At 40.5% G+C, this 26,471-nt stretch overlaps 1 protein-coding gene across 2 annotated transcripts in view; it reads left to right on the top strand.

Annotated features, from left to right (window-relative positions):
* Positions 1-2,616: 2,616 nt before the first annotated feature.
* The window catches only part of SDCBP (syndecan binding protein), a 31,738-nt gene continuing 7,883 nt past the window's right edge, over positions 2,617-26,471 (top strand). The window contains exons 1-4 of one of the 2 annotated variants that reach the window (XM_059994682.1): positions 2,617-2,746; positions 18,992-19,057; positions 23,509-23,587; positions 24,699-24,808. In XM_059994682.1, the coding sequence (XP_059850665.1) occupies positions 19,007-19,057; positions 23,509-23,587; positions 24,699-24,808 (240 nt within the window). In that variant the 5' untranslated portion in view covers positions 2,617-2,746; positions 18,992-19,006. Of the gene's footprint in view, positions 2,747-18,991; positions 19,058-23,508; positions 23,588-24,698; positions 24,809-26,471 lie in introns of those variants that run through there. The other variant, XM_059994681.1, reaches the window with a different exon arrangement.

Genomic DNA, 26,471 nt, shown 5'->3' on the forward strand with positions numbered 1-26,471 from the left:
AGCCATGAGCTACCTCCTTAGCATAACAAGGACACGCTGGCACTCATGAAACTCCAAGGGTTTTGGATAAGACTAAGTATATATATACATATATAATTATACCACGTATTTCCGTAATGTCATGTACCTACCATTCTAGTATCCTACAGAATAGCTTCACCATCCTAAAAAAAAAAAATCCCGTGCTTCACCTACCTTATCCTTCCCCGTATTTTCCAAACCCCTGGCAACCACTGATCTTTTTTTTTTTTTTTACTGCTGCTACCGTTTTGCCTTTTTCCAGAACGTCACATGATTGGAATCATATAAGAGGTAGCCTTTTCAACTGGTTTCTTTCACACACACAGTATGCATTTAAGGTTTCTTCATGTCCTCCACGGCTGCAAGTCTTTGAGCAGATATGTATTTTGCGAATATTTTCTCCCAGTTTGTGGCTTGTCTTTTCGTTCTCTAAACAGTGTCTTTCATAAAGAAGAATTTTTAAATTTTAATGAAGTCTAACTTGTCAATTTTTTCTGTCATGGATTGTGCTTTTGATGTTGTATCTAAAAAGTTATCATCAAACCAGAGGTCACCTAGATTTCCTTCTGTGTTACCTTCCAGAAACTTTATTGTTTTGAGTTATAAATTTAGGCCTATGATCTATTTCAAGTTAATTTTTGTGAAAGTGATAAGTTCTGTGTCTAGATTCTTTAAAAAAAATTTTTTTTCTTTTGCATAAGGAGGTCCAGTTGTCCCAGTACCATTTGTTGAAAAGATTACCCTTTGTCTATTGAATAGTTTGCTCCTCTGTCAAAGATCCATTGAATGTATTTGTGAGAGTCTGTTTCTGGGCTCTGTATTCTGTTCCATTGATCGATTTTTCTATTGTTGATACCCCACAGTCTTGATTACTGCAGCCTTTTTTTTTTTTTTTTTTTTGGCAGGCAGATTCTCATCCACTACGCCTCCAGGGAAGCCCTGCGTTGGGTCTTTGTTACTGTGCGCGGGCTTTCTCTAGTTGCGGTGAGCGAGGGCTACTCTTCGTTGCGGTGCACGGGCTTCTCGTTGCGGTGGCTTCCCTTGTTGCGGGGCGCGGGCTTCAGTAGTTGTGGCTTGCGGGCTCTAGAGCTCAGGCTCAGTAGTTGTGGCGCATGGGCTTAGTTGCTCCGCGGCATGTGGGATCTTCCCGGGCCAGGGCTCGAACCTGTGTCCCCTGCATTGGCAGGTGGATTCTTAACTACTGCCCCGCCAGGGAAGTCCCTACTGCAGCCTTACAGTAAGTTTGGACGTTGGGCACACACAGGCCCGTGACTTTTTCTTCTTCCAGTTTGGGTTGGCTCTTCTGGGACTTTTGTCTTTCCATACAAACTTTCGAATCAGTTTGTTCATATCCAAAATATAACTCGCCGGGATTTTGACTGAGATTGTGTCAAATCAGGTTGGGAAAAACTGACATCTTGACAATAACAAGTCTTCCTATTCATGAACGTGGACTGTCCTTGCATTTATTTGTATCTTCTTTGGTTTCTTTCATCAGAATCTTAGTTTTTCTCATATAAATTTTGTACATATTTTGTTAAGAGTTTTACCTAAGTATTGTTTCATTGTTTTTGTGCTAATATCAGTGATATTGTGTCCTTAATCTCGAATTCCAGTTGTTTATTGCTGTTATATAGGAAAGTGGTTGGCTTTTATATGTTAACCTTGAATCCTGCAACCTTGCTATAACTGCTTAGTTTTAGGGTTGTTTTTTTGGGGGTCAATTCTTTGGGACTTTCTACATAACCATGTCACCTGTGAACAAAACCAGTTTTGTTCCTTCCCATTGCAATTTTTTTCCATTGCAATTATTTTAAAATGTCTATCAGACCACAAACTCTCTGAGGGCAAAGTTTTCATCTTATTGTCACTTCTTTTATGCTCAGGTTTTTATTTTACCATAGACTAAATTATTATGGCACTAAATAATTTGGCTAGAAATAAAATGCTTCTAAGTTAATGCTATTTTGTCAAGTACTCTGTTACTCCATGGTAAGTACAGAAAACTTAGGCAAACTGTGCCTCAGTGTCTTTGCATGTTAAAGAAGATGCTGTATCTGTCTTTGATGTAAGGACCAAATAAGACTGCTATACATCAAGTTCTTCGGACAGTGCTTGGAACGTAGCCCTTAAGAAATAGTTTTTCAGTTTTTGTATTAGGATAAAGCTATTACTTTTGTGCACTACCACACATAACCTTCAACAACCAGCAAACTTCAGCTCAGACGGACAAAGTAATAAATGCCAAAGAAAAAAGTTGTAACGCAAAGAAGGCAGGAGTCGAGAAGGGTTAGTGGGAGGAACGTTGCGGAGTCCGTGGGTGTGGTGGAAGTTTAGGGCTGGCTGGGAAATGGACGAACGGTAGGTTCTCGGGCCTCTCGATGTGTCGGAGGTGATGGGGAACTAAGTGACCGTGAGAGCGGATGATCAGCAGTGAGCTGGGGGCCCCCGGCCGTTAGGCAGGGAACTGTCTGGAGAGCGGAGCAGGTGGGCGGGAGCGGCGGAGCAGGCGCACGCCTCGCCCCGCCCCCGCCCCGTTACCATGGGGAGCGGGTCACCTGACCGAGCGCGCGGAGACGGAAGGCGTGGGGGGAAGGCGCGGGCGGAAGGCGGGGACGCGCGGCGCGGGCGGTCCTCGGGCGCGCACCGTTCTCCTCTCTCTGGGTCTCGGAAGTCTGAGCCAGTGACCGGCGGCGGCTGCAGTGTGTGCGTCCCTGCGGCCTCGGTGAGCAGCCCTTGGGGGGGGGGGGCGGGAACGGGGAAGCTCACGGCATCTCGGGCGCGGGGCCCCGGACCGCTGGGCGGAGGGCGTCTCGGCGCCGCCTTCCCCTCTGTGGGCTCCGCTCCGCGCTCTTCCCGGCGCCCGGCCGGGCCCGGGGCGAAAGTTTGCGCGAGCGCCCACCACCCTGTGGGTTTCGGGGTTCCGTCTGGGGGTGGAGGGCGAGCCTGGGGCCCGGCCGGGGGCGACGCCCGCCGCCCCCAGTCCCCGTGCGCCTCGACCCTTTTTGTTCGTGTCGGGTGAGCTACCCGGGTCTGGTGAGGGGAGAGTCGCCGGCTGCGGGCTGTCCCGGTGCCGCGTCCCCAGGCTGGGCTGCGTCGCCTTCCTCGGTGGCCGCTTCGGAACGTCGGGACGTGGACGGAGGAAGGAGGTGTCCGTTGCGCGGGCGAAGCCTTGCCTTTCGGGAGGGGGAGGGGGAGAGGTGTTCGCGGGGCGCTGGCTTCTGGAGAAGTTGGAGGAAAGGGAGAAACGCCCCCAGCAGGGTGCGCTCAGCAGGAATCCTCCCTCGAGGGTCGCGATTCTCAGCTTTCGTTTCAGGATTCGCTTGTAATACGGGGCAGGCGGAGGCATGTAGATGTGGGTAAAGTTTTCCCTTTTTACCAAAACGGATTCATTTAAGCAGGGAGTCTGTTAAGGCGCTAGTTTTTAACGGGAGATTTCTAGGTTTATCTGGTCTGTGTATATCATCTGTACAGCCGTTCCCGGTTATTTTTAATATTATGTACCTCTCTTAGGAAGTACGTTTGGTTTACGAATCTCACAACATCCAGTTGTTTCAAAGAAGAAACAGTTGATTAAAAAGGAAAGTTACAGGGGAACTCAGCCGCAGCCTGGTTAGCTTTATCGCCAGTATATACAAATGGTGAAATAAAATGTGTCCATTCTTTTAAGTTTTTCTCTTTGAGGTTGAGGGCAAACGGTAAAAATGTGTGCGTTTGTTTTTTGATTTGCTCTGTTACCAACTTCGTTCTACGAACTTCTGTTCTTTGAACGGTGTGTAAACATTATAGATCAGATAGTTTGTGCTGCAGAATAAAAATAAGGATATGGAATGTCTTTTTTTTCTTTTACATCTTTATTGGAGTATAATTGCTTTACAGTGGTGTTGGAATGTCTTTTAATAGGTTTAGGAAAGAGTCATTCTATTATAATTCACATTTAACTTTGGCACCATTAGTTTTTAGTTACGTTTGGGTGTTATAAGAAAGGATATGAAAATCGTGACTAAAAGAGGAAGCGTTTACTAATAGTTGGCGGTTGAGTGTACTATTCAGTAAACAGTTCCTTTAATTGAGCATGACTCAACTCTTTTTTCTTTCCTGTTTTTTTTGTCGGATTTAGGTACTTCTTTAGGTAGTAAATGCTGTAAGTTTCTAAAAAGAAAGATTCCCCCCCCAAAAAAAAACCAACCGTTACATCTAGTCATAGTTATATTCACATTTATTCATTTCTTTCCAAGTGCTGCCAAGATTTTTTGCACGTTTATTTAGTTTTTGAGGAGGTAAGCAGTTACAGCGCTCAGCATTTAAGCAAAAAAGGGTATACAGTGTAAAATTTCCTTCCTTCAAGGTCCTCTAGCCAACCGTATTCTCTTCCTGTGGGAGCCAACTGTTCGGCATTTTTTAGGTATCGTTCCAGGGATATTTTATACCTGTACAAACCTATAAATATATTTTTCCCCCTTCTGTTGTTTTTCTTTTTTTTTTTTATTGTGGTAAAGTACGCGTAAATTTTTACCATCTTAACCATTGTTAAGTGTACAGTTCAGAGATATTAAATACACTGACATTGGTGTGCAGCCATCGTCCATCCCCTTGAGTCTTTTCATCTTAACACTGGAAGTCTCTGCGCATTAAACAGTAACGCCCCATTCTGCCCTCCCCCCAGCCCCTGGCAACCATCGCTGTACTTTGTGTCTTTATGATTTTGATACTGCAAGTACCTCATGTAAGTGGGATCACATATTTGTCTTGCTTGTGTTTGGCTTATTTCGCTTCACACGATGTCCTCAAGGTTTCATCCATGTTGTATCAATAGTACGTTGCAGAGTTTCCTTCCATTTTTAAGGTAGGATAAAGTTCCGTTGTGTGTGTGTGTGCGCGCGCGTTTGTGCGTGCATATATATGTGTTGACATTTTGTTCATCCGTTCATCTGTCGATAGACACTTGGGTTGCTTCCACGTTTGAGCTGTTGCAAATAATGCTGCTGTGAATGTAGGTATACAAATACCTCTTCAGATCCAGATTTCGATTCTTTTGGGTGTATACTCAGAAATGGAATTGCTGGATCATACAGCGTTCTATTTTTAATTATGGGGGGAACTGCCATACTGTGTTTTATAGCACCTGTACCATTTTCCATTCCCGCCAACAGTGAATAAGAGTTCTAATTTCTCCACGTCCTCGCCAACACTTGTTTTCTTTTTTTGATAGTTGTTACTCTGGTGGCTGTGAGGTGGTATCTCATAGTTTTGATTTTGTTGTTGTTTTAGGAGTTCTCTAAATATTCTGGATATTAATCCCTTATCAGTTATGATTTGCAAATATTTTCTCGCATTCAGTGGGTTGCCTGTTTACGCTCTTGATAGTGTCCTTTGATGCACAGATTTTTTTAAATTTTCATTAAGTCCAATATGTATTTTTCTTTTGTGACCTGTGCCTTTGGTGTCATATCGAAGAAACCATTGCTAAATCCAATGTCAGGAATGTTTTGTCCTGTGTTTTCTTCTAAGAGTTTTATTGTTTTAGGTCTTACCTTTAGATCCTGGATCCATTTTGAGTTAACTTTTGTATATATTGTGTTAGGTAAGGGTCCACCTTCATTCTTTTGCATGTGGATATCCAGTTTTCCCAGCGCCATTTGTTGAAAAGACTGTCTTTTCCATTGAATGGTCTTGGCACCCTTGTCAAAAATCATTTGACCATGTATACGAGGGTTTATTTTAGGCTGTCTGTTCTATTCCATTGGTCTATGTTTGTCTTTATGCTAATACTATACCATTTTGATTGGTTTTTTAAAAAATTTTTCAAATTTTTGGCTGTGTTGGGTCTTTGTTGCTGCACGTGGGCTTTCTCTAGCTGCAGCGAGCCGGGGCTCCTCTTCGTTGCGGTGCGCAGGCTTCTCAGTGCGGTGGCTTCTCGTTGCAGAGCACGGGCTCTAGGCTTGTGGGTTTCAGTAGTTACCATTTTGAATACTCTAGCTTTATAGTAAATTTTGAAATCAGGAAGTGTGAGTTCTCCAGTTTTGTTTCTAAGATTGTTTTCAATTTCTTTCAGCAGTGTTTTGTGGTTTTCATTGTACAAGTTTTTTACCTTCTTGATTAGATTCGTTAAGTAGTTTATTCTTTTTGATGCTATTGTAAATGGATTTGGTTTCGTTTTCCTTTTCAGATTGCTTGTTATTTACGTATAAAAATGCAGCTGATTTTTGTGCATTGACTGTATCCTGTTACATTGCTGAATTTGTTTTTTAGTTTTAATGCTTTTTTGTGGAGTCTTTAAGGTTTTTTAAACCCTAAACATACACGGTCGTATCTGAAAACAGAGATAATTTTACTTCTTTTCCCGTTTGGATGCCTTTTATTTCTTTTTCTTGCTCTGGCTAGAACTTGCAGTACTGTGTTGAAGAGTAGTGTTGAAAGTGGGCATGCTTGCCTTGTTCCTGACCTTAGTGGAAAAATATTCAGTCTTTCACCATTGAGTATGATGTTTGCTGTGGGTTTTGCATATATGGCTTTTATCATGTGGAAGTTGTTTTCTTCTACTCCTATTCTCTTGTGTGTGTTTATCATAAAGCGGTGTTGAATTTTGTCAAATGCTTTTCCTACATCAATTCAGATGATCTTGTGTTTTTTGCACTTCATTTTGTTGATATGTATTACTTTGAACAATTTTCATATGTTGAACTATCTTCGTATTCCAGAAATAAATCCCATTTGTTAAGAGATGTCTAATCCTTTTAACATGCTGTGGAATTCTGTTTGCTAGTATTTTGTTGAGGATTGCATCAGTGTTCATAAGGGGTGTTGGTCTATAGTTTGCTTTCTTGTGTCTTTATCTGGCTTTGGTATCAGGGTAATGCTGTCCTCATAGAATGAAAGTGTCCCCTTTTCAATTTTTTTGCAAAATTTTGAGAAAGATTGGTATTCAAGTGTTTAGTAGAGTTCACCAATGAAGGTTCAGGGCTTTTCCTTGTTGAGACATTTTTGATTACTGATTCAGTCTCTTTATTAGTTTTGGGTCTATTTAGATTTTCTATTTCTTTCTGAGTTAGTCTTGATAGGTTTTGTGTTTCTAGGAATGTGTGCATTTCATCTAGTTTATCCCATTTTTTAGTGTACAGTTGTTTATAGTGCTCTCTTGTAGAGAGACTTAATGTTTTATTTCTGTAGAAACTCTGCTAGTATTTCCACTTTCATTTTAACATGTTGAGTTTTCTTTTTATTTCCTAGTCCATTTAGCTAAAGGTTTGTCGATTTTGTTGATCTTTTTAAAGAACTAAATTTAGTTTTCATTCTCTTTTTTATTTATGTCTGTTACTTCCTTACTTCTGCTAGCTTTGGGTTTAGTTTGTGTTCCCTCTTCTGGTTCCTTAAGTTCCCCCTTCCTTTGAACACAAATTTGAGCATACTTTATATACTGCACTAAATAATGCTTTGTTTTTTCCAGTTAATGTGATAATATTTTCGACCTCGTTTACTATTTTGTGTATCTAGTACTTCCTCCTTTGTTTAAAGAATTTTGCTATTACAGTTGGTGTTTCAGTGAATAAAATGTTACATTTGTTGCTTTTTGTGTGTAGGTATATTTATAGACTAAAACCTGAAGTGGTATTGCTGGGTTGGAGGGTATCTGCATGTACAATTTTCGTAGATATTGCAAACTTACTCTTTGTGGAAATTATACTACTTTACACTTTTACCAGTAATGTATGAGTGTTTCTCAGAGCCTCATTATCAGAGTGTTGTTCAGCTTTGGATTTTTGCCAGTTCAATAGGTGGGAAATGGAATCTTATGGGTAAAAAGAAGTTGTACTTAGAGTAGACTTCATATGACCATAATTCTCAATTGCTTATCATCATAGTCTCCTGGGATATTTATTAAAAGAATAATTCCTACGTCCTTCCATGAAATCTGTGTCAGCTTGGTAAAGTATTTTTAACTAGTGCCCAAATAATTCTGATCTGGTGGTGAGCCAAGTTTGAGAAACACTGCCATGAAGACTGTTTAGGACTTTATCACAGTGTGTTGCTTGACACCGTATGTGAATCGTCTGGAATGCTTATGAATCCACAGTGTGCTAGAAAACATGATCATTACTATTTATCATCTGGGTCCAGTGAATATTTTGTATAATTTAGGTCATTTTATGAATAACTTGCAGAAATGAAAATAAAGGCATAGGGAAACACGGTTTTACTAGAAACAGAATTTTAATAACAACTTGAACATAAGAAACCAAAAATTTTGTTCTAAGTTTTCCTGGTTTTGAAGGTATATATAGCTGAAACGGGCAACATCTTTGAGTGCAACTAATTGCTCATCAACTGTCCTCCATACAGTTGGGAGATATCCTTTTTATAAATATTGTTCCAGATTTCAGTTACATCTCTAATATATCTTAGCTTATCATTACTTTTAGGTTTTTTTTCACGCACTTGGTTGTCAAAACACAATACTGGATTTTAGATTTCATACCCATCTCTCATAGGTTCTAACGTTACTGTTCAGTAATTTTTGTACTTGCGTTGTCAAAATGCAGTATTTTTGCAAACTTTCATGGTTCATGATTTTGCAGGGATGACCATCTAACTTACATTTGCAAAGAATTTTCATTTATACTTTTATAAATACCAATTAGAATAGTCAGTGCAACAGATTTTTTAAAATTTCTCTACATTGCTATTTTCATCTGGTCACCTTTGTTTAACTACCTGCCTTCATTTGGCTACTTACAAACCAAATCCAGTAAGTTTTGCTGTATAGATGTAAAAGGGGAAAGATGGTAAATATCCTTTTAAACAGGATCTAGGGACTTGTTTCAAAATATTGTACGATAAAGTGCTTTCTTCAGAATGACTAACTGAAAAATTGTATTTTTTTAATTAAGTATAGGCATATTGTTTACTCATTGATCTTTAAGTTTGAGGAATTTCAATTAAGATATCTTCATCTGAAAACTCAGTCTGAGGTTTGCTTTTGATCAATTCCCTCATTATCATAAAAGTCTAGAGTACAGCTATTTGTTTCTTTGTATTCATTTCTGATTTGTCTAATGTCTTCCTCCAGTTTATTCTCTGTGCCATCATGGGTGAAAAATGAAAAATCCCATATTTTCTACTGTGTTCAAAGAGTACAGTTTAAAAACAAGGCTACAAAGATGGTGTCTCCAGACTTCATACATTTTTGGAAGAGGATGCAGTACTTTGGGCAACACATACTGAAGGATGACATAATGTATTCCTAGAATGAATAAGAATGATTCTACTTTTTGTTGCTATTGTCATTTTAGTTTTTTCTTTAGCATACTTGGGAATAACGGATGAATAATGATTAAGTAATTCCTAGATACAGTAGCAAAACTGTTTCAAGATATGGGAAAAATAAGTTCACTAAGATTCCATAACGCATCTTAGATTTATAAAGGAGTCCAGTTGAACCCTTGTGATATCTGTAAGGTAGGGTGATTTTACTCTATTTAAAGATTTTTTTTTTCCAGTTCATCCCTCCCTCCCTTTCTTTTGTCTAAGAAAGAATAAAAGTCGTGAAATAGAACTTCTGAAAAAAGAAACTCAGAATTTAAAATTGTGTCCATTGGACGCTGATGGTATACAAAGGGTTAAAGGGCAGATTTCTGGAACTCTACTCCAGACTTACTCTTTTAGTTTCTGGGGCCAGGACTCAAGAATCTGTGTTATTAACAAGATTTCCAGGTTATCCTTATGGACTTGAAGACACGATGTTTTAGGACCTTAAGAAGGTTTTTACTTCACTACCATATGGAAGTACTTTAGATTACTTCTCTGATAGAGCATTTCAATTGTTTCCTGTGCTGTGAGGTGATAATCTCACTGTGGTTTTGATTTGCATTTCCCTGATGATGTTGAACACCATTGCATGTATCTGTTGACCATCTGTATGTCTTCTTTGGGAAAATGTCTGTTCAGATCCTCTGCCCTTTTTTTAATTGTATTTTTTATTTTATTTTTTTCGTTGTGGAGTTATATGAGTTCCTTTTTTAGCTTGGCTGTTAATCTTTATCAGATGCATGATTTGCAAATATTTTCTGCCATTTGGTAGGTTGCCTTTTCAACTGATTGTTTCCTTTGCTGTACAGAACCTTTTTAGTTTGATGTAGTACCACTTGTTTATTTTTCTTCTGTTGCCTTTGCTTTTGGTGTTAAATCCAAATAGTCATCACCAAGACTAATGTCAAGTGGCTCATTGCCAATGTTTCCTTCTAGAAATTTTATGGTTTCAGGTCTTAGGTTCAAGTTTTAATACATTTTGAGTTGATATTTGTGTATGGTGTAAGATAGGGGTCAGATTTCATTCTTTTCCATGTGGTTGTCCAGTTTTCCCATTTACTGAAGAGAATGTACTTCTCCCATTGTATATTTTTGACACCTTTCTCACAAATTAATTGACCATACATGGCGTGGGTTTGTTTTGGGGCTCTTTATTCTCTTCTGTTGGTCTATGTGTGTGTGTTTATGCAGTATCATACTGTTTCAGTTACTATAGCTCTGTAATATAGTTCGAAGTGAAAGTGTCATGCTTCTAGCTTTGTTTTTTCCCTCAAGTTTGCTTTGACTATTGGGGTTTTCTATGATTGCATACAAATTTTAGGGTCGTTTATTTTCTTTCTTTTAAAAATGCCATTGGAACTTTGACAGAGATTGCATTAAATCTTTAGATTACTTTGGATAGTATGGACATTTTAACAATATTAATTCCTCCAGCCCAGGAGCATGGAATATCTTTCCAGTTATTTGTGTTGTCTCTCATTTCTTTCATCAGTGTGCTGTAGTTTCACTGTACAGGTCTTTCACCTCCTTATTTAAATTTATTTCTCTGATGCAGTTGTAAATGGGATTGTTTTCTTAATTTCTGTTTCTGGTAGTTAATTGCTAGTGTATAGAAAGGCAACAGATTTTTGTGTATTGGTTTTGTATCTTCCAGCTTTCCTGAATTTATTAGGTCTAACAGTTTTTTGGTGATTCTTTCAGCTTTTCTACGTATTAGTAACATTTCACCTGCAAATACTGACAGTTTTACTTATTCCTTTCCAATTTGGGTGCCTTTTATTTCTTTCTCTTGCCTAGTTGCTCTGGCTTGGACTTCCAAGAGTATGTTGAATAAAAGTGGCAAGGTGGGCATCCTTGTGACTACATTTTTACATCCCCCACCCCCGTTTATACTTTTGATGTCACAGTTTACATCCGTTTATCTGTTTCCCTTAACAAATGGTTGTAGTTAGTTGTGTTTTGTTTTGTCTTTTAACCTTTATTCCAGCTTTGTGATTAATCCACCATGTTTACAGCTTTAGGTTACTCTGAATTTTTTATATATTTACTTTTACCATTGGGATTGATACTTTGTTTTCCTGTTACTAATGAGCACCTTTTTCTTTCAACTTAAATCCCTATAAAATTTCTTATAAGGCTGGTCTAGCGGTGATGAACTCTGTTAGCTTTTGCTTGTCTGAGAAACTCTTTACCTTGCCTTCAAATCTGAAGGACAACTTTTCTGAGTGGAGTATTTTTTTGTTAAAGATTTAATTTATGTTTGGCTGTGTTGGGTCTTTGTTGCGGTACGTGGGCTTCTCCTTGCGGTGGCTTCTCTTGTTGCGGAGCACGGGCTCTAGGCGCGTGGGCTTCAGTAGTTGTGGCACGTGGGCTCAGTGGTTGTGGCTCGCGAGCTCTAGCGCGCAGGCTCGCTAGTTGCAGTGCGCGGGCTTAGTTCCTCTGCGAGATATGGGACCTTGCCGGACCGGGGCTCGAACCCGTGTCCCCTGCATTGGCAGGTGGATTCTTAACCACTGCGCCACCAGGGAAGCCCCCTGAGTGGAGTGTTCTTGGCGGCAGTTCTTTCTTTCAGCGCTTTGAGTTATATCCTGCCACTTCCTTCTGGCCTGCGGTGTCTGCTGAAAAGTCTGCTCAGAGTCTCTTGGGAGTTCTCTTGTACATAACAAGTTGTCTGTCTCCTGTCACTTTTTAAGATTCTCTCCTCGTTTTGATATTTTAATTATAATATGTATTGGTGTGGGTATCTTCATCTCTTTTTTGGAACTCCCTGAACTTCCTGGATCTAGATGTCTGTTTCCTTCCCAAAATTAGGGAAATCTTCAGCCATTGTTTCTTCTTTCTTATGTGAAGGAAACTTTCTTCACGTAAGTTTTCTGCCTCTTTCTCTCCTTTCCTTCAGGGAACCTTACGATGCAAATGTTGGTTAGCATGTTGTCTCATACCTCTCTTAAGCTATCTTCATTCTTTTTTCTTTTTGCTGCTCTGATCAGATGAGTTACACTGCCCTGTCTTCTGCTTTGTTTCTTCCTTTCTTCAGATTCATTTCTTCCTTTATTCTGCTTTGTCTAGTCTGCTGTTGAACTCCTCTGTTGTGTTTTTTAGTTAAGTTATTGTATTTTTTGGCCTTATGATTTCTACTGGGCGCCTTCTTAGATTTTCAGTATCTTCTGAAATTCTTTGTTCATCCATCGTTCTTCCGAGCTTGGTGAGCATCTTTATGACGGTAATTTAAACCCCTTTATCAGGTAAATCACTTTCATTAAGGTCTTTTTTTTACAGAGCTTTTATCTTGGTCTTTCGTTTGGGTCATATTCTTCTGTTTCTTCGTTTTCCTTGACTCTCTGTTTAGATAAAACAGCCACCTCTCCTAGTCTTAAACGACTGGCCTCATAGATGAGCCTTCTCCTTCGACCCTGCACCAGCCTTGGTTGTGTCTCATAACCATTCAGCTTTCCCAGCAGCCTGCTTTATTGCTTTTGGCTCCCAGTAGCTGAGGGTGTGTCAGGTCTGTCACTGGCCCAACGGGGAGGATTGCGGTCAGCCCCTAGATTCAGGCCGTTGGGAAGCCACGCTCTCAGACAGCAGTTTTAAAAGTGTGCGAATTTACCTGTTTCAGGGGCAGATTGGGAAATAGGCATTTCTGTCTGCTCCCTCTGCACTGAGCCCTGGTAGGACTGCCAGTTGACTGTGGCCTGTTTGCTACAGTCCTGCTGAACTGGTGGCCGCCAGGGCCAGGGATGTCCCCTGTGGGCGGCAGACGTGTACACTGGCACTAGGTCCTTGCTCAGAGACGCTGGCTGCCTCGGGTGGGACAGAGAGAGGGAGAGTGCACAGATGGTACCTGCTGGCCCTCCCAGTTTCTGGAGAGAATTATAGCCCCTGGGTGTGTGTTTAATTACAAGCCTGCCTGCTCTACAGGCCCCAGCTTTGAAGATAAGGTAATCGACCTCTTTTACGGGGAGTCTGGGGTGCAGTTCAGTCTGCTGTCTTTACACTGTGCCCTGGAGGAGAACCTGTTAAGAACTGTTTTCTCGTAGGCCAGCTGGTGGGGCACCAACTTGTATGGGTTCCGCAGTTAGACCATCACTGGGCCGCACCTTTGGGCCGACAGAGCCAGATGATGGTGCCGTTGTCCTCTCCACAGATGCAGCGCACTGTTGGCTTGGTGGTGGTGGAGGGGACTCAGGTAGGGTCTTCCTCACACCTGAAGCTGCCTTCGGGGTGAGCCTGTCATACAGGTCCAGCCCCTTCCATGCAGCCGTCAGTAGGAGCGCTGTAGTCCTGGGGGACCTGTGAACGTACGCCCTGCTGGCAGCCGGAGCCAGGCGATCAGGGGTTGTCCCCTGGGCGGCGGCTACAAAAACCGGAGCACCAGACGTGTTGCGCCGTGTTTTTTTTTTTTTTAAGATCAGTGGTTCTGCAGTCCTGAATTTTCGCCATCCCAAGATTTTTTAAAACCAACTCCGACTAAACAAGCTGACAAACATTGTTTTACCTTGAACGATCACACCATTTTGAAAAGGGGAGGCCAGTTGTAGTGGGTGGTTTGAGAGAAGGAATGAGTCAGTCGCCCAGAAAATGATAAGTGCTGCCATTTAGGTGACATTAACGGGACATCTTCACGAGCATGTTTCCTACTTTGTTGATCAGAGCCTTGCTGCTAGAAAGCAAGTTAACTGGGTGTTCCAAAATATCACAGTGTCTGAATTTCGGAGTTCTTTGGTCTGTGCACATACTTAAGGACTGAGGAGGTTACCCTGACATTGCCCTGAGGAGGTAGAGGGTCAGATGGAAAACTTGATACTGAGGCAGAATTAGTCAAATTTTTTGTCTTCAGTTGCTCTGGAAGAACCCTGAAACTGTTCGAAGCACTGAGAAATCTCTTCGTAGTAATTGATTTGGGGGGTTATTTTCTAAAGGCCTGCACCACGGTGTGCAGAGGCGTTCAGTGAGGCGTGAGATGCAAGGAGGTTGCCGGAAGCATAGAGTGGCCCAGGCCTGGGTTTAGGGGTCAGTGAAGAGCACCAGTTCTTCCCAGGAATTAGACCAATGAAACAAAGTTGTTATTTTGTCAGGAATGTTGTGAGCAGACCATTAGAGTACATGGCAAAGGTGTGGTGCCTACTGATCTCAGGAGCAGTGAGAGCTGTAAGCTCTCCCTTCTCACTGATTGCTCCGTCGGCTGAAGAGAAGGCCTGCAAAGAGATTTTGTCTTTAGTTGGTACAGTCATAGTGTTTGATAGAGTTTTAAGTGAGAGTAAAATGGGAATTCTCACACTGATGTAATGGAATTATTTTCAGAGTTCTCTTAAATCTCATTATTGATCATTCTGAAATTCCAAACGTAATTGAAAGGATTTCAAGAGTAGCCTTGTGGTTCTTCAAAAAGGGCTAAGTATTTTTTTTTTAATATTTATTTATTTACTTGGTTGCACTGGGTCTTAGTTGTGGCAGGCAGGCTCCCCAGTTGTGGCTCATGGGCTCCTTAGCTGTGGCATGCGGTCTTCCCAATTGTGGCATGTGAACTCTTAGTTGTGGCGTGCATGTGGGATCTAGTTCCCCGACCAGGGATTGAACCCGGGCCTCCTGCATAGGGAGCGTGGAGTCTTATCCACTACGCCACCAGGGAAGTCCCCAGGGCTAAGTATTTTTGACACTTAGCTTTAGGTCAAAGGTTTAAATATACCATACAAGTGAGTTAATGGAGTCCTTCAAGAAAAATAATACAAACATTTATTATTTTCCTGGAACGCTTTTAACAGTGTTGTTTGAAGTAGTAGGTTTGTTGGGAGTTCCCTGGTGGCTTCGTGGTTAGGATCCCAGGCTTTCATGGCCCTGGCCTGGATTTAATCCCTGTTCTGGGAACTGAGACCCCATAAGCTGCTCGATGTGGCAAAAACAAAACAAAGCAAAAAAAACCCAAAAAACAAAAAAACCAAACCCAACAAAGTAGTAGACTTGCAAGGTGAGACAATTAGAACTTTCCAGTAAGTTTTAACCATATCTTGTTTACTGTAATTTTGATACTATTGGCTAAAATATTTGATAAACAGTTGTTTCCTGTCAGGATAAGGTATTGTGTTAGATAAATAAAAAATTAAATGTGGGCCTTGATCTCAAGTAGCGGAGTTAAACATAAACCAGCCGTGATGAGAGGCAGAGTGAAACTGCTGACCTGAGAAACAAATGATGTCTGACTGAAGTCATCAAAGGTGACCTCACAGAAGTCACCTTGACTAAGATGTTGATAGAAAAGTCCTGGGAGAATATTCCAGGAAGAAGACAAAGCTTTTATAAAGATGTGGAGACACAGAAACACTTGACCTGGGTAGGAAATGGCAAGTCATTTGTGGCTGGAATGTTGTAATGTTTGGAAAGAAACTGGATGAAATGAGACCAAGAAATAGTTTGAAGTAAAAACATTAAGGAATCCTTTGTATTTTAGAAGAGTGGTGAGATTTAATTAAGGTCAACATACTTAAAATGAACAAACTAAATTTTTAAAAAAGTGTAAGTTGGGGTGATATTTGTTTTTAAAAAAATTCTGGAAAGCCCATTTCTTTTCTTGGCCTGAGTGTGTGGGGTATGAGTGACCTCAGAGTTGTTGAGACAACTTCAGTTAATATTAGTTTGAAGAAAAGCTGCTGTGGGGAAAAAAATGGAGAAAACTACTCGGTGAGTTTTGAAATGAGCCACTCGTCCATTTCATTTTTCATGAGGAAAAATGGGATCTTGTAGGTGACCAGTGGCAGAACCAAACATGGAAATAGCACCTGGATTACTGGTCAACATTAGTTACAGTGAATTTAAAATGATTGTGTTTATGATGTCGATAAAATGGTTGAAAGTTTAAATAAAATGTGTTTAAGGAGAAAGCTTCTAGGGAAGTGATCTTTTGAGACACAAAAGGTACTTCATTTTGTTTCCCCGGATTAACAGAGTTAAGCCATGTTTGATTGTGCTTTCTCAAGAATTTGCATTTTATCCACAAACCTAGGCCCCGTTTTCCTCTTCAAAACTGTATCAGGCTACTGCTATTCAGCATTTTATTGGAGGTTCTACCCCAGGGCAATTAGGCAAGAAAAAGAAAGAACATGGGCAGAGGATTTAAATAGACATTTCTCCAAAGAAGATATAAAATAGCTACTAGGCACATGAAAGATGCTCAACGTTATTAGTCATTAGGGAAATTCAGATCAAAACTACGATGAGATGCTGCTTCACGTGCAGCAGGATTGCTGTAATAAACAGCAGACGATAGCGGGCACGTGCTGTGCCGTCTTACGTAAGGGCCTTGAGCCTTCACAGGCTGTACGTGTGCGGGCGTGGGCAGCGGGGCTCTTAGAACCAGTCCCTGCAGATGCCGAGGGACAACCGCACTGGCCAAGATAGAGAGAAACTGGAACCCTCTCATGCGCCGGTGGGAATGTAAAGTGGTGCAGTCACTTCAGAAACCAGTTCAGTTCCTCAAAAAGTTAGAGGATGCCCATATAAGCTGGCAGTTTTACTCTTAGCTGTATACCAAGACAGGTAAGCAGTGTTTACACACAGATTTGGATATAAATGCTCATTAGCATTATTAGCAGCATCGTTCGTAAGTCAGAAAGTGTAAAGCCACCCAAAATGTCATCGACTGCTACCCAGAAGTGTCATGTCCATACAATGGAATATTGTTCAGCCATTAAAAAGGAGTGAAGTACTCGTACTTGCTACAGCATGAATGGACTTTGGAAGCATTATACTAAGTGAAAGAAACTGGACACAAAAGGCCACATGTCCTGTGATTCCAAGTTAAATGTCCAGAACAGGCAAATCGAGAGGCAGAAAGTAGACTCATACTTGCTGGGAGCTGGAGGGATGGGAGAATGGGTGGGCCTGGGGCTTCTTTCTGGGGTGATGGAAATGTTATATTAGATGATAGGGACGGTTGCACAGCTCAGAATGTACTAAAAACAGTCAAATTGTATACTTTAAAAGAGTGAATTTTGTGGTATGTGAAGTGTATCAATTTAAAAAAGAACTGTCATTTAGTATCCAACTAGGAGACAGAAACCATATAGTAATTTGAACAGTGAAAGTTTAGTGTACAGAATTTTTAACGATACCATGATTGAAGAAACAGGGATTGGCCAGTCAGAAGTAAAGAGAACTTTAAAGAACACAGGAAGAGCACATTTACTAAGTGTCTGCTCACCCCAGGGCTGAGATAGAGTGCCCCAGGATGAGCTGTCCTCTTCCTGTATCGGGATCCAGGCTTTGTTGGAGAGAGTGCAGCCGTCACTCAATGGACGGTGAAGTTGCTGAGATACCAGACTTCCTGGATAAGTCTCCCTTTGGGGTGCTGCACCTTGGAACTCGCTGCAAGCCACAGGAAGGGGGTGCTAGGGAAAGCTACTCATGAGGGATGCCTGGCTGGTGACACCATTGCTGGGAACGTGCTCGACAGAGTATTGGGGACGGTTGGCTGCTGTGCACTGCGGGAGCTGGGTGCTTAGGCTGCTCCAAGCTGGCGCCTGGCTGGAGCCATACACTGGAACTTAGAAAGGAAAAAACCCTTTCTCCTGCGGTGTGCCTCCAGCTTCCTCTGCTGACAGAGCTCAGTATCTTGCCACCTGGCAGAAGAGCAGATAATTAGAGGGCCCATCTCCATTTCCACAGAGCAGCCAATTATGGGTGGATTTTGATTGGCAGGTAATAAATTGATATGTCAAACGCTGTACCAATTTAGAATATATTCTGATTTGTTGGGTTTAAAGGAAGTGTTCATCTCAAAACAGCTAAACAAAATTTTGGAGTGTATATCCCTGTAATTCTTTTAGAGAATTGTGTTTTAAATTACTACAAAAAGCAATTCATGGTCACTAAAAATCGTTGAACAATATAGGAATGTTTAAAATATAAAAATGTCCCTCTTATCCCTCAGTCCCTTACCATCTATTTCATTCATTTCTCTTAAAGATAGAACTCTTGATAACAGTTGGTGTATATTGTTCTTTTACATATACATATTTATGTAATATGTGTATATATATATTTTCCTAATAATAGAGGTTTTATACATAGGTAACACGTATGAGCTGTTGTAGATTTTTGTTACAAGGATGTAATAATACTGGCTCAGTTGCCAAGCCCTTGTGTAAGCTAGATGAGTCACATAATCGTTCTTTGATTTTATTTTTTTTGGGGGGGTACGCGGGCCTCTCACTGTTGTGGCCTCTCCCGTTGCGGAGCACAGGCTCCGGACGCGCAGGCTCAGCGGCCATGGCTCACGGGCCCAGCCGCTCCGCGGCACGCGGGATCTTCCCGGACCGGGGCACGAACCCGTGTCCCCTGCATCGGCAGGCGGACTCCCAAACACTGCGCCACCAGGGAAGCCCCTCTTTGACTTTCTAAACTTCAGAAATCAAGGGGCTTTTTACTAAGGGACGTTTAAGATCTGTAATGGATGTAGTTTGATCACAGAAGGGAGGGAGAGGTAGTTTGGCAACCATTCATCAGCCAGCAGTTTTTAGTATAGCTGCACGCTCATATTTTCCCATGTGTTTTGCAAATTAAATGTCTCTTGTGTTAAACATTTATACACGTTTATGTGTATGTTGCTGGCTGCATGTACTGTTGAAATTTCAATAAAATCTGAATCGTAGAAATTTTTTTTTTTCTTTAGGAAAATCCTGCAAAAATGTCTCTGTACCCATCTCTTGAAGACCTGAAGGTAGACAAGGTGATTCAGGTATGTTTAAGTCCTTTAAGTACTTTTTTTTCCCCGTGTACTCTGCCATACGTTCTGGTTATAGGTGAAGTGAAGTAAGAAACTTAAATAGTAGATGTATTTGTCCGTTTTAACACTTTATAAACTTCAATTTTTTCTAAAGTTTTTCTAACTAAAAAGTTAGAAAAGCTAGAGATTCTTCTTCATTTCACTGTGGATTAATGGGTACAGGTTATTATTTCTTTGAAACGGGACTTAAACTCTTCAAAGATAGCTTGGTTTTATAACTAAGGTTTAAATTAAATACATTTTTTTTTTCTCTTGTTGCGGTACGCGGGCCTCTCACTGTTGCGGCCTCTCCCGTTGCGGAGCGCAGGCCCAGCAGCCATGGCTCACGGGCCCAGCCACTCTGCGGCATGTGGAATCTTCCCAGACCGGGGCACGAACCCGTGTCCCCTGCATCGGCAGGCGGACTCTCAACCACTGTGCCGCCAGGGAAGCCCTAAATTAAATACATTTTTAAGTTGGTAAAATATACTCCAACTTCTTAGACGTTCATTGTCTTGTTTAAAATTCGTACGTTCTTTTGGGTTTTCAGGTATGACAAGTCTTTAACATAATTGTCTTCTCTGAAGTTAAAAATCATAGAAATAGGGAGGTACATGCTGCTTTAGGAAGAGTAGTAGTGTAAATGCACAATGAAAGTGTAGTGATTTGTTTCTTTTTAAATGTAAGCAGCAGACAGTTTACTTGTTCCTGCTCTAAGTGGCTGTGTTAGTACAGTTTTTCTAATTTCATTAAGTCAGAAATTTTTGTATTCCTTTATGTAAGTATTAGTTTTGAAGGTAGATGCTTCTGCTTAAGAAGAAAGTTTGCGATTGGGATCAATTCTTGCAGTTCTGTAAATTTCTATTCTTTTTAACTAGAGATAATTGTATTTAATGAACCCATCGTGTTTCCAGTTTACTTTCAACTTGTTCTCTCAAAGTCAGAATTTTTCAGCTGTCATTTGTTCTTCTAATTTGACAAGACAGATTGAGCTCCCTGTTATACTTCTTTATTGCTGAAATCTTTTTGATATGATAAATGTGATGAAATTCTTTCATTTTGAGTTGTTTTAGTACTTCAAAGCTTCTTCCCCTAAAGATCATTTTACTTGAGGTCTTGACCTCAGTTTACTCTAAATGAGATTTACTGCTTAACAATTATTTAATGAACAGAAAAACGTTTATTAGAAACTTGTGAGAAGAATACAAGAATACAAGTGTTTTTTAGGCAAATTGTTGGCCCTTTTAGGGTGAAAAAACCCCCAGCAAAAATAGTGACAAATGTGTAGCTGAAATTGTTCGCCGTGTAGCAGTGATTGGATAAAAATGGGGGGGTCACGGCCACTTGCTTTCCATCATGGCGCCCCTGCGGATGTTGATGGGTGGTTTGTAAAATCGCTGACATCCGTTCAGCTGCAAAGGCTTTGGTGCCGGACCGTTTTAAGTGGACTGTTCGGTCATCTGAAATCTCTTTTTTTCTTTGGTATTTTGTCATTGTTTTTCTCATGGTTTTTATTTCCACGAAGTTCATCTGGACAGGCACTTTCTTTTTAAAAAGCTTTTATTTGAAATATTTACCCTTCAAGAATAACACTTAAGCCATTAATGTGATATCAGGGCACTAAGTGATAGGATTTGCAGATGGGTCTGAGAAAATGACTCATTTCCTTTTCGTGCTTTTTTTTTTTTTTTTTAGTTTTGATGGAATTGAACTTTAAATTAACCATAGTAGACTTTGAGCAGAGGTTTTTTATTTTGAGAGCAGCGGAAAGAGAAGGAAACAGTTGATACTGGCAAATGTTGGATTGGAAGATAAAGAGGGCTGTAGTCTACGTCAGGCTGACCTCTTGAAGGAGAAGGCAAATCATATGGGTATTTCCATTAGAAGACTTTTTATGTCCTGAGCAGAAAGCTGGCTGCCTGGAGATATAACAGCACGTAAGGAGGGGGGACAGATGGTTCTTAAATTCTCACTGGATTTTAAAAGATTCCTAACCCAGCCACTGCAGTCTGGGGCTGGTTTTATTTTTTGTCTTCATTTTCTATGGTAGGTGATACTTGGGCTTTTGTTTTTGAGATGCCTCTGTAAAGGTGGTGGTCATTTTCTCCTCTCCTGGCCTTTTATACCACGGCAAAACTAAATTGCAGCATTTTGTAAACTGTCTTACAATCAACGTTAGACTTGTGGCTTTCAGTATCATACAGTCCCTGAACCTCCCTGTCCCCTGTGAGTCTTTGAGAGGAACCTGTGGTTGCCACACCTGTGCAGAATAAGCTGGTAAGAAACCGTGATTTCGTTAGTTTCCTGTCACAGTGAGCAGAGATCGACACTGGTGGCTCCATGAGCATGGTGTCTCCACATGCTTTCTGTAGTGGCGGAAACAACACGCTCTGGCATAACTGTGCGCTCCGTGGGACACCCCCTGCCTCCAGACGCCATCCCCCTCCCACCCTTTTATTGAAAAAATAGTTTGAGATTTCAAGTATGTGTGAAATGCTGTGCTACATTTAATGGCTTATAGTCCTTAAGCCCTTATTGTACCATCTTTCTTTTGTTTTTACTACAGAATATATAGTAAGTAAATACATAACTTTGCAGAGAGCTTTTTATATATGTTCTTACTTCAGTATTCCTTGGATGAGAACAATAGCAGTGAATGAAAGAACAGAAAATAATAGATCAGTGTAAAAAAGGATCAACTTTTTAAAATTAGTAAATTCTATTTTTTCAGAGCAGTTTTTAGGTTCACAGCAAAATTAAATGGAAGGTAGTTTCCATGCCAGTGACCCCTCCCATGCACCTCCCCCCGACTCCACCTACACAGTGCATACAGTGCCCGCCTTCCCCACTGCCAGCATCCTCCCCAGCACGGTGTATTTGTTACCGTTGATTAACCTGCCCTGACACAGTACTGCCACCCCAAGTCCAGAGTTACACTTGACGTCCACTCTTGAGGTTGTTCGCTCTGTTGGTTTGGACAGATGTGTGGTGACATATGGCCACTGTTGTAGTGTCGTGTAGAATATTTTCACTGCCCTCACCGTCCTCTGTGCTGTCCATTCCCCCCTCCTTTTCCAGAATGTCCTATAGTTGGAGCCTTTTCTGATTGGTGTCTTTTGCTTAGTGATGTGCATTTAAGATTCCTCCATGTCTTTCCATGGCAAGCTCATTTCTTTTTAGTGCTGAACAGTATTTTTTTTCTTAGAGATTAGCCAAGAAGCAGTCCACTGGCCACTAGCTCCTTTTAGCTGATAGTTGGTGAAAGAATTTTCATAATTCAGCATACTTTGAGTCTGTGGATATGTTTAAAATTATAAAGATTTTCATGCTGCATTTTATTTGTTTAGATTGTGACAGATTATGAAACAGTAAATATTAAAGAATGACTCAATAACAAGCATATCAGAACATTTACAATCCAGAGAGTGAGGTACCTTCAGTGGTTTTGTAGACTTTCCTTATTTAATTAAGCTTCTCTCTCTCTAAGCATCTTTGGGACTACTCTTAGCATTAATTTCAGTGCTAGGTTGATATGTAGGTATAAACTTCATTACCTAATCGACATATTTCTGACTAAGTAAAAAATGATATTAGAGATGGATCTTACAACTTACTGCCAACCAGTGACATGTCTCTATTTTAGAAAGTCAGATGTATCTGTAAAGGAAAAACGAGTTCCTTCAGTGGAATACTTAAAACGACACAGGCTGCAAAGGCAGCCCTGGGAGGAGTTCCTGGCATGCTTGCGCATGAGTCCTACTGATTGTGTGCGCACTGCACTGTCAAAGTTTCTGCAAGCTTGACAGTTATAAGTTACATTACTTTACCATCATTTTTATGTCAGTGATACAGTATGTGTTTTGCATAGTTTGTATTATTTATGTATTTAGTATAACATAACCCTTTCTCATACTTGCTAAAATGTAGATAAAGGTTATTTCAGTGGGATATGCTAAAATGGCGAAATAAATATAAGTAACTTAATAAATATTTAAATTTTCAGGTGTTTTTCTGATATATGACGTTTTATATAAATACGGTTAAGCTTTTTTCACATGTAAATAAGATACTTAGACTAATTAGCAAAAGAATAACGAAAACGTAATGTGTGTAACCTTCATTTTATAATGCATTTTGAAAATATTAATTTGCAGTAGCACTGTGAAATATTGATTATATTTAGAATGGTGCTAAGTCACGTTTTATACGACAGTGTTAAATATTTATAACATGAAATACATTTTTGATTTGTGGATTTTCTTTGAAAAATATATTGCTGAAAGTGTTTGGAATTAAAATTTCTTGAATAAAACTAAAGTGTTTTAGTTTCTTTTTGGAATTACTGGATTTAACTTATAAATTATATAACAAGTTTAAGTATCTGTATAGCATTGGTGTTAGAATTTTCTTCTTTTCTTTTTCAGGCTCAAGCTGCCTTTTCTGCAAACCCTGCCAATCCAGCGATTCTATCTGAAGCTTCTGCTCCCGTCTCTCAAGATGGAAGTAGGTTTATACTTTGGGTTCATTCTCCTTGAACACAGATACTTGTTAAGCCTTCTTTTGCTGAAATAGGGAATCCAAGATTCTTTTTTTTTTTTTAACATATACAGCATGAAATGGTGGTTAAAGCTCTAATAGTAAGAAGAAAAAAAAGTTCATTTCAAAAAATAACCCTTTAATCAAGAAGGTGAACTGTGAATATGAGGGTGTGTTTTATGACTTAATGAAAATTAAGTTAAATGGAACTCGCTGGCTGAACTGTCCTCTCTTTGCAGGGCTTGGGGGTTGGTAGAGTTGAAATTTCCAGGTGCTTCCTTCTGAGGGAACTTCCCAAATCCTGGAATCTCTCCCCGGGTTTCATATCCTCCTTCCTGGTCCCTTTTCCTTCTAAGTTCATAGGGATTCAGGACAGAACCCTTAAGTAACATGACTTAAGATACAAAAGGAGTGTTCAATGGGTTTTTATGGCCTGTCATCTTAGAACATTGTTTCTTTTAGAAAATTCATTTTAAGTCACAAAGCATGTCAAAAAGAGCTTTTGGAAATAGTATCTGACTTTGCTACTCGGTTAAATACTGTCAGTATTTAAATGTACTGTTTCCAAGATTTCATTGGTATGTGCTTTTCACATTCCTAAAACGATACGACACTAAATAAATTTACAAGCTTTCAGTTTTTTTGTAGTTCAGAAGAATCATTTCATAGCTGTGTTTACTGAATGAATTTAAAAGGTAGCTGACTGGACAGTGTACATTTTGGTCCGTTGTTCTTAAGTGGAGAATCAGTGGTATGTTTACAAAATTCCTAATCAAATAGGTTTAAGAAAAAGGCAAGGCAAGGTAATTTGGAAAAATTATTTCTACTCTTGAATATTGTGAAATCTGAGGTTTCAGTTCAAATGTCTTATTTTACTTTCATCTTTAACTTTTTCTGTATTTTCCATTTCTACTTGTCATTACAGAGAGAGTGGGATTTTCCAAATTGCTAATTTAAATCCATCTTAGATTTTATAAGTTAAATGTAATTTTTTAACACAAGTAAAAGTCCATAATAACAACAGTTTTTGAGTATTCTATCAATGTTTTTTCTTTATTCATTTATTCATTTATATTAGATCTCTATCCTAAACTGTATCCGGAGCTCTCTCAGTACATGGGCCTGAGTTTAAATGAAGAAGAAATGCGTGCAAATATGGCCGTGGTCCCTGGAGCACCAAGTCAGGGGGTATGTATAGTGTGATGTTGAATTATGTGAAATCATACTTTACACGTAGATATAAGCTGACTCGTCTCTGTGGCTAACTCACAAATGTATAACTTTAGCATTGACCTCTTCTCAGGGATTTTAGATTGCCTTCTAGATATCGCTTTTTATGTAGTCTACTTATGTGCTATGGCCGCTTTTCTAATTTATTAGGAGTTAAAGATTCAGATGCCTCTGACTGGTCCATTCTCCTTCATCTTCTGCATTTAGTCAGTTAAAGACCTAGTGATTCTGTTTCTACTGTGTTTCTTCTATTCATGTAATCCATTCCAGTCCTGGTATAACCCTATTTAGGGTTCCTGTACTTGTAACCTAGATTATTATAGTAGTCTCTGACTTTTCCTCTAGTAACTTCTTATATCAAACAGTACTAGGCTGCTGCTGGACTCGTCATTCTGAAATACAGGTCTGTCATACCTTCTTGTTGCTCATAATCTTCTAACGTTAAGTCTAAAGTTCCTTGTAATTAGACACCAAGTTCTCAGCTTAAATATAGTGTATCTCAGTCTTTTGTTAAGACTATTGCGATAAGACCATAGTACTTTATAGCACTTGTCATAATTATAGGTAAATGCTTAACTTCATGAAGATGGGGTCCATGTCTGTGTTGTTGCCATGACCCCAGTGCTTAACACAGTACCTGGCTTTTATTTATTCACCAAATATTTATTAAAAACTTAAATGAGTCAGGACAGTTGGGACCATAGAAACCACACTAGATTTTTCAACAGAGATAACTTAAGAAATCACACAGGTTGAAGAATTTAAAAAAGCAAAAGTGGAACACAGATGTAATTGCAGAAGGTAGCTGCTTCTCCTAGGACTGGGGCGCTACACAGGGTGGAGGTTGGAATTATCAGAGCTGACAGGCATGGTGGAAGAGCCCCGTGACCTGGACCTGAGGCGGGGACGCTGGCTGTGGGTACTGGTGCCTCTGACGGGTTGTACCAGGGAGGCTGGTCCTGGGAGTGTCAGTAAAATCTGGAGAACGGAATCAACTGCTGTCAGCAGCGTTAAGGGATAGACTGAGGCAGTGCTGCTAGCAGCAGGGGGCAGGCAGGAGGAACGAGACACTTGCCCTCCTCCGCGTGTGCTGGGTGCTAACCAGAAACCCCCGGCAGAGGAGTGTGTCATTTGCATGGTCAGGCCCCAGCCGCACCAGCTAGGGTGGGTTCGGAGCTGACAGTAGCTTATACCTGGTGCTGCCTGCTCCTCTGACCATTCAGTATATCCACATGCTTCCTTATAGTTTCCCTTAAAAGATGCAGTTCTTCCTAAGATTGAGGTTCAGCAAATATTTTCTGTTAAGGGAACCATGGTAAGTATTTTAGGCTTTGCTAGCCACATATGTCAGTACAGACAGAGAACTCGAAAGCCTTCAGGCAGAAGTGAACTTGGCAGACCTGAGAGACAAGGCCTAGGTGATGGGCAGACAAGGCAGAACATGGTAGCAGATGGCATTGGAGGGGTTGGCATTGGAAGGGTAGTCAGGGCCAGGTGGCCTGCAGCCTCGTAGCTGCCCTTGGCAGGAGGGGGCAGAGGTCACGTGGTGTTGATCATGTGGTCTTCTTAGTAAGAATACTAGGCAAGTGCTTAACAAAACTTGGTGGAAAGAATGAAGATT

This window comes from Delphinus delphis, chromosome 17 (assembly GCF_949987515.2).
Source record: "Delphinus delphis chromosome 17, mDelDel1.2, whole genome shotgun sequence".
In the NCBI taxonomy this organism is placed as follows: Eukaryota; Metazoa; Chordata; class Mammalia; order Artiodactyla; family Delphinidae; genus Delphinus; species Delphinus delphis.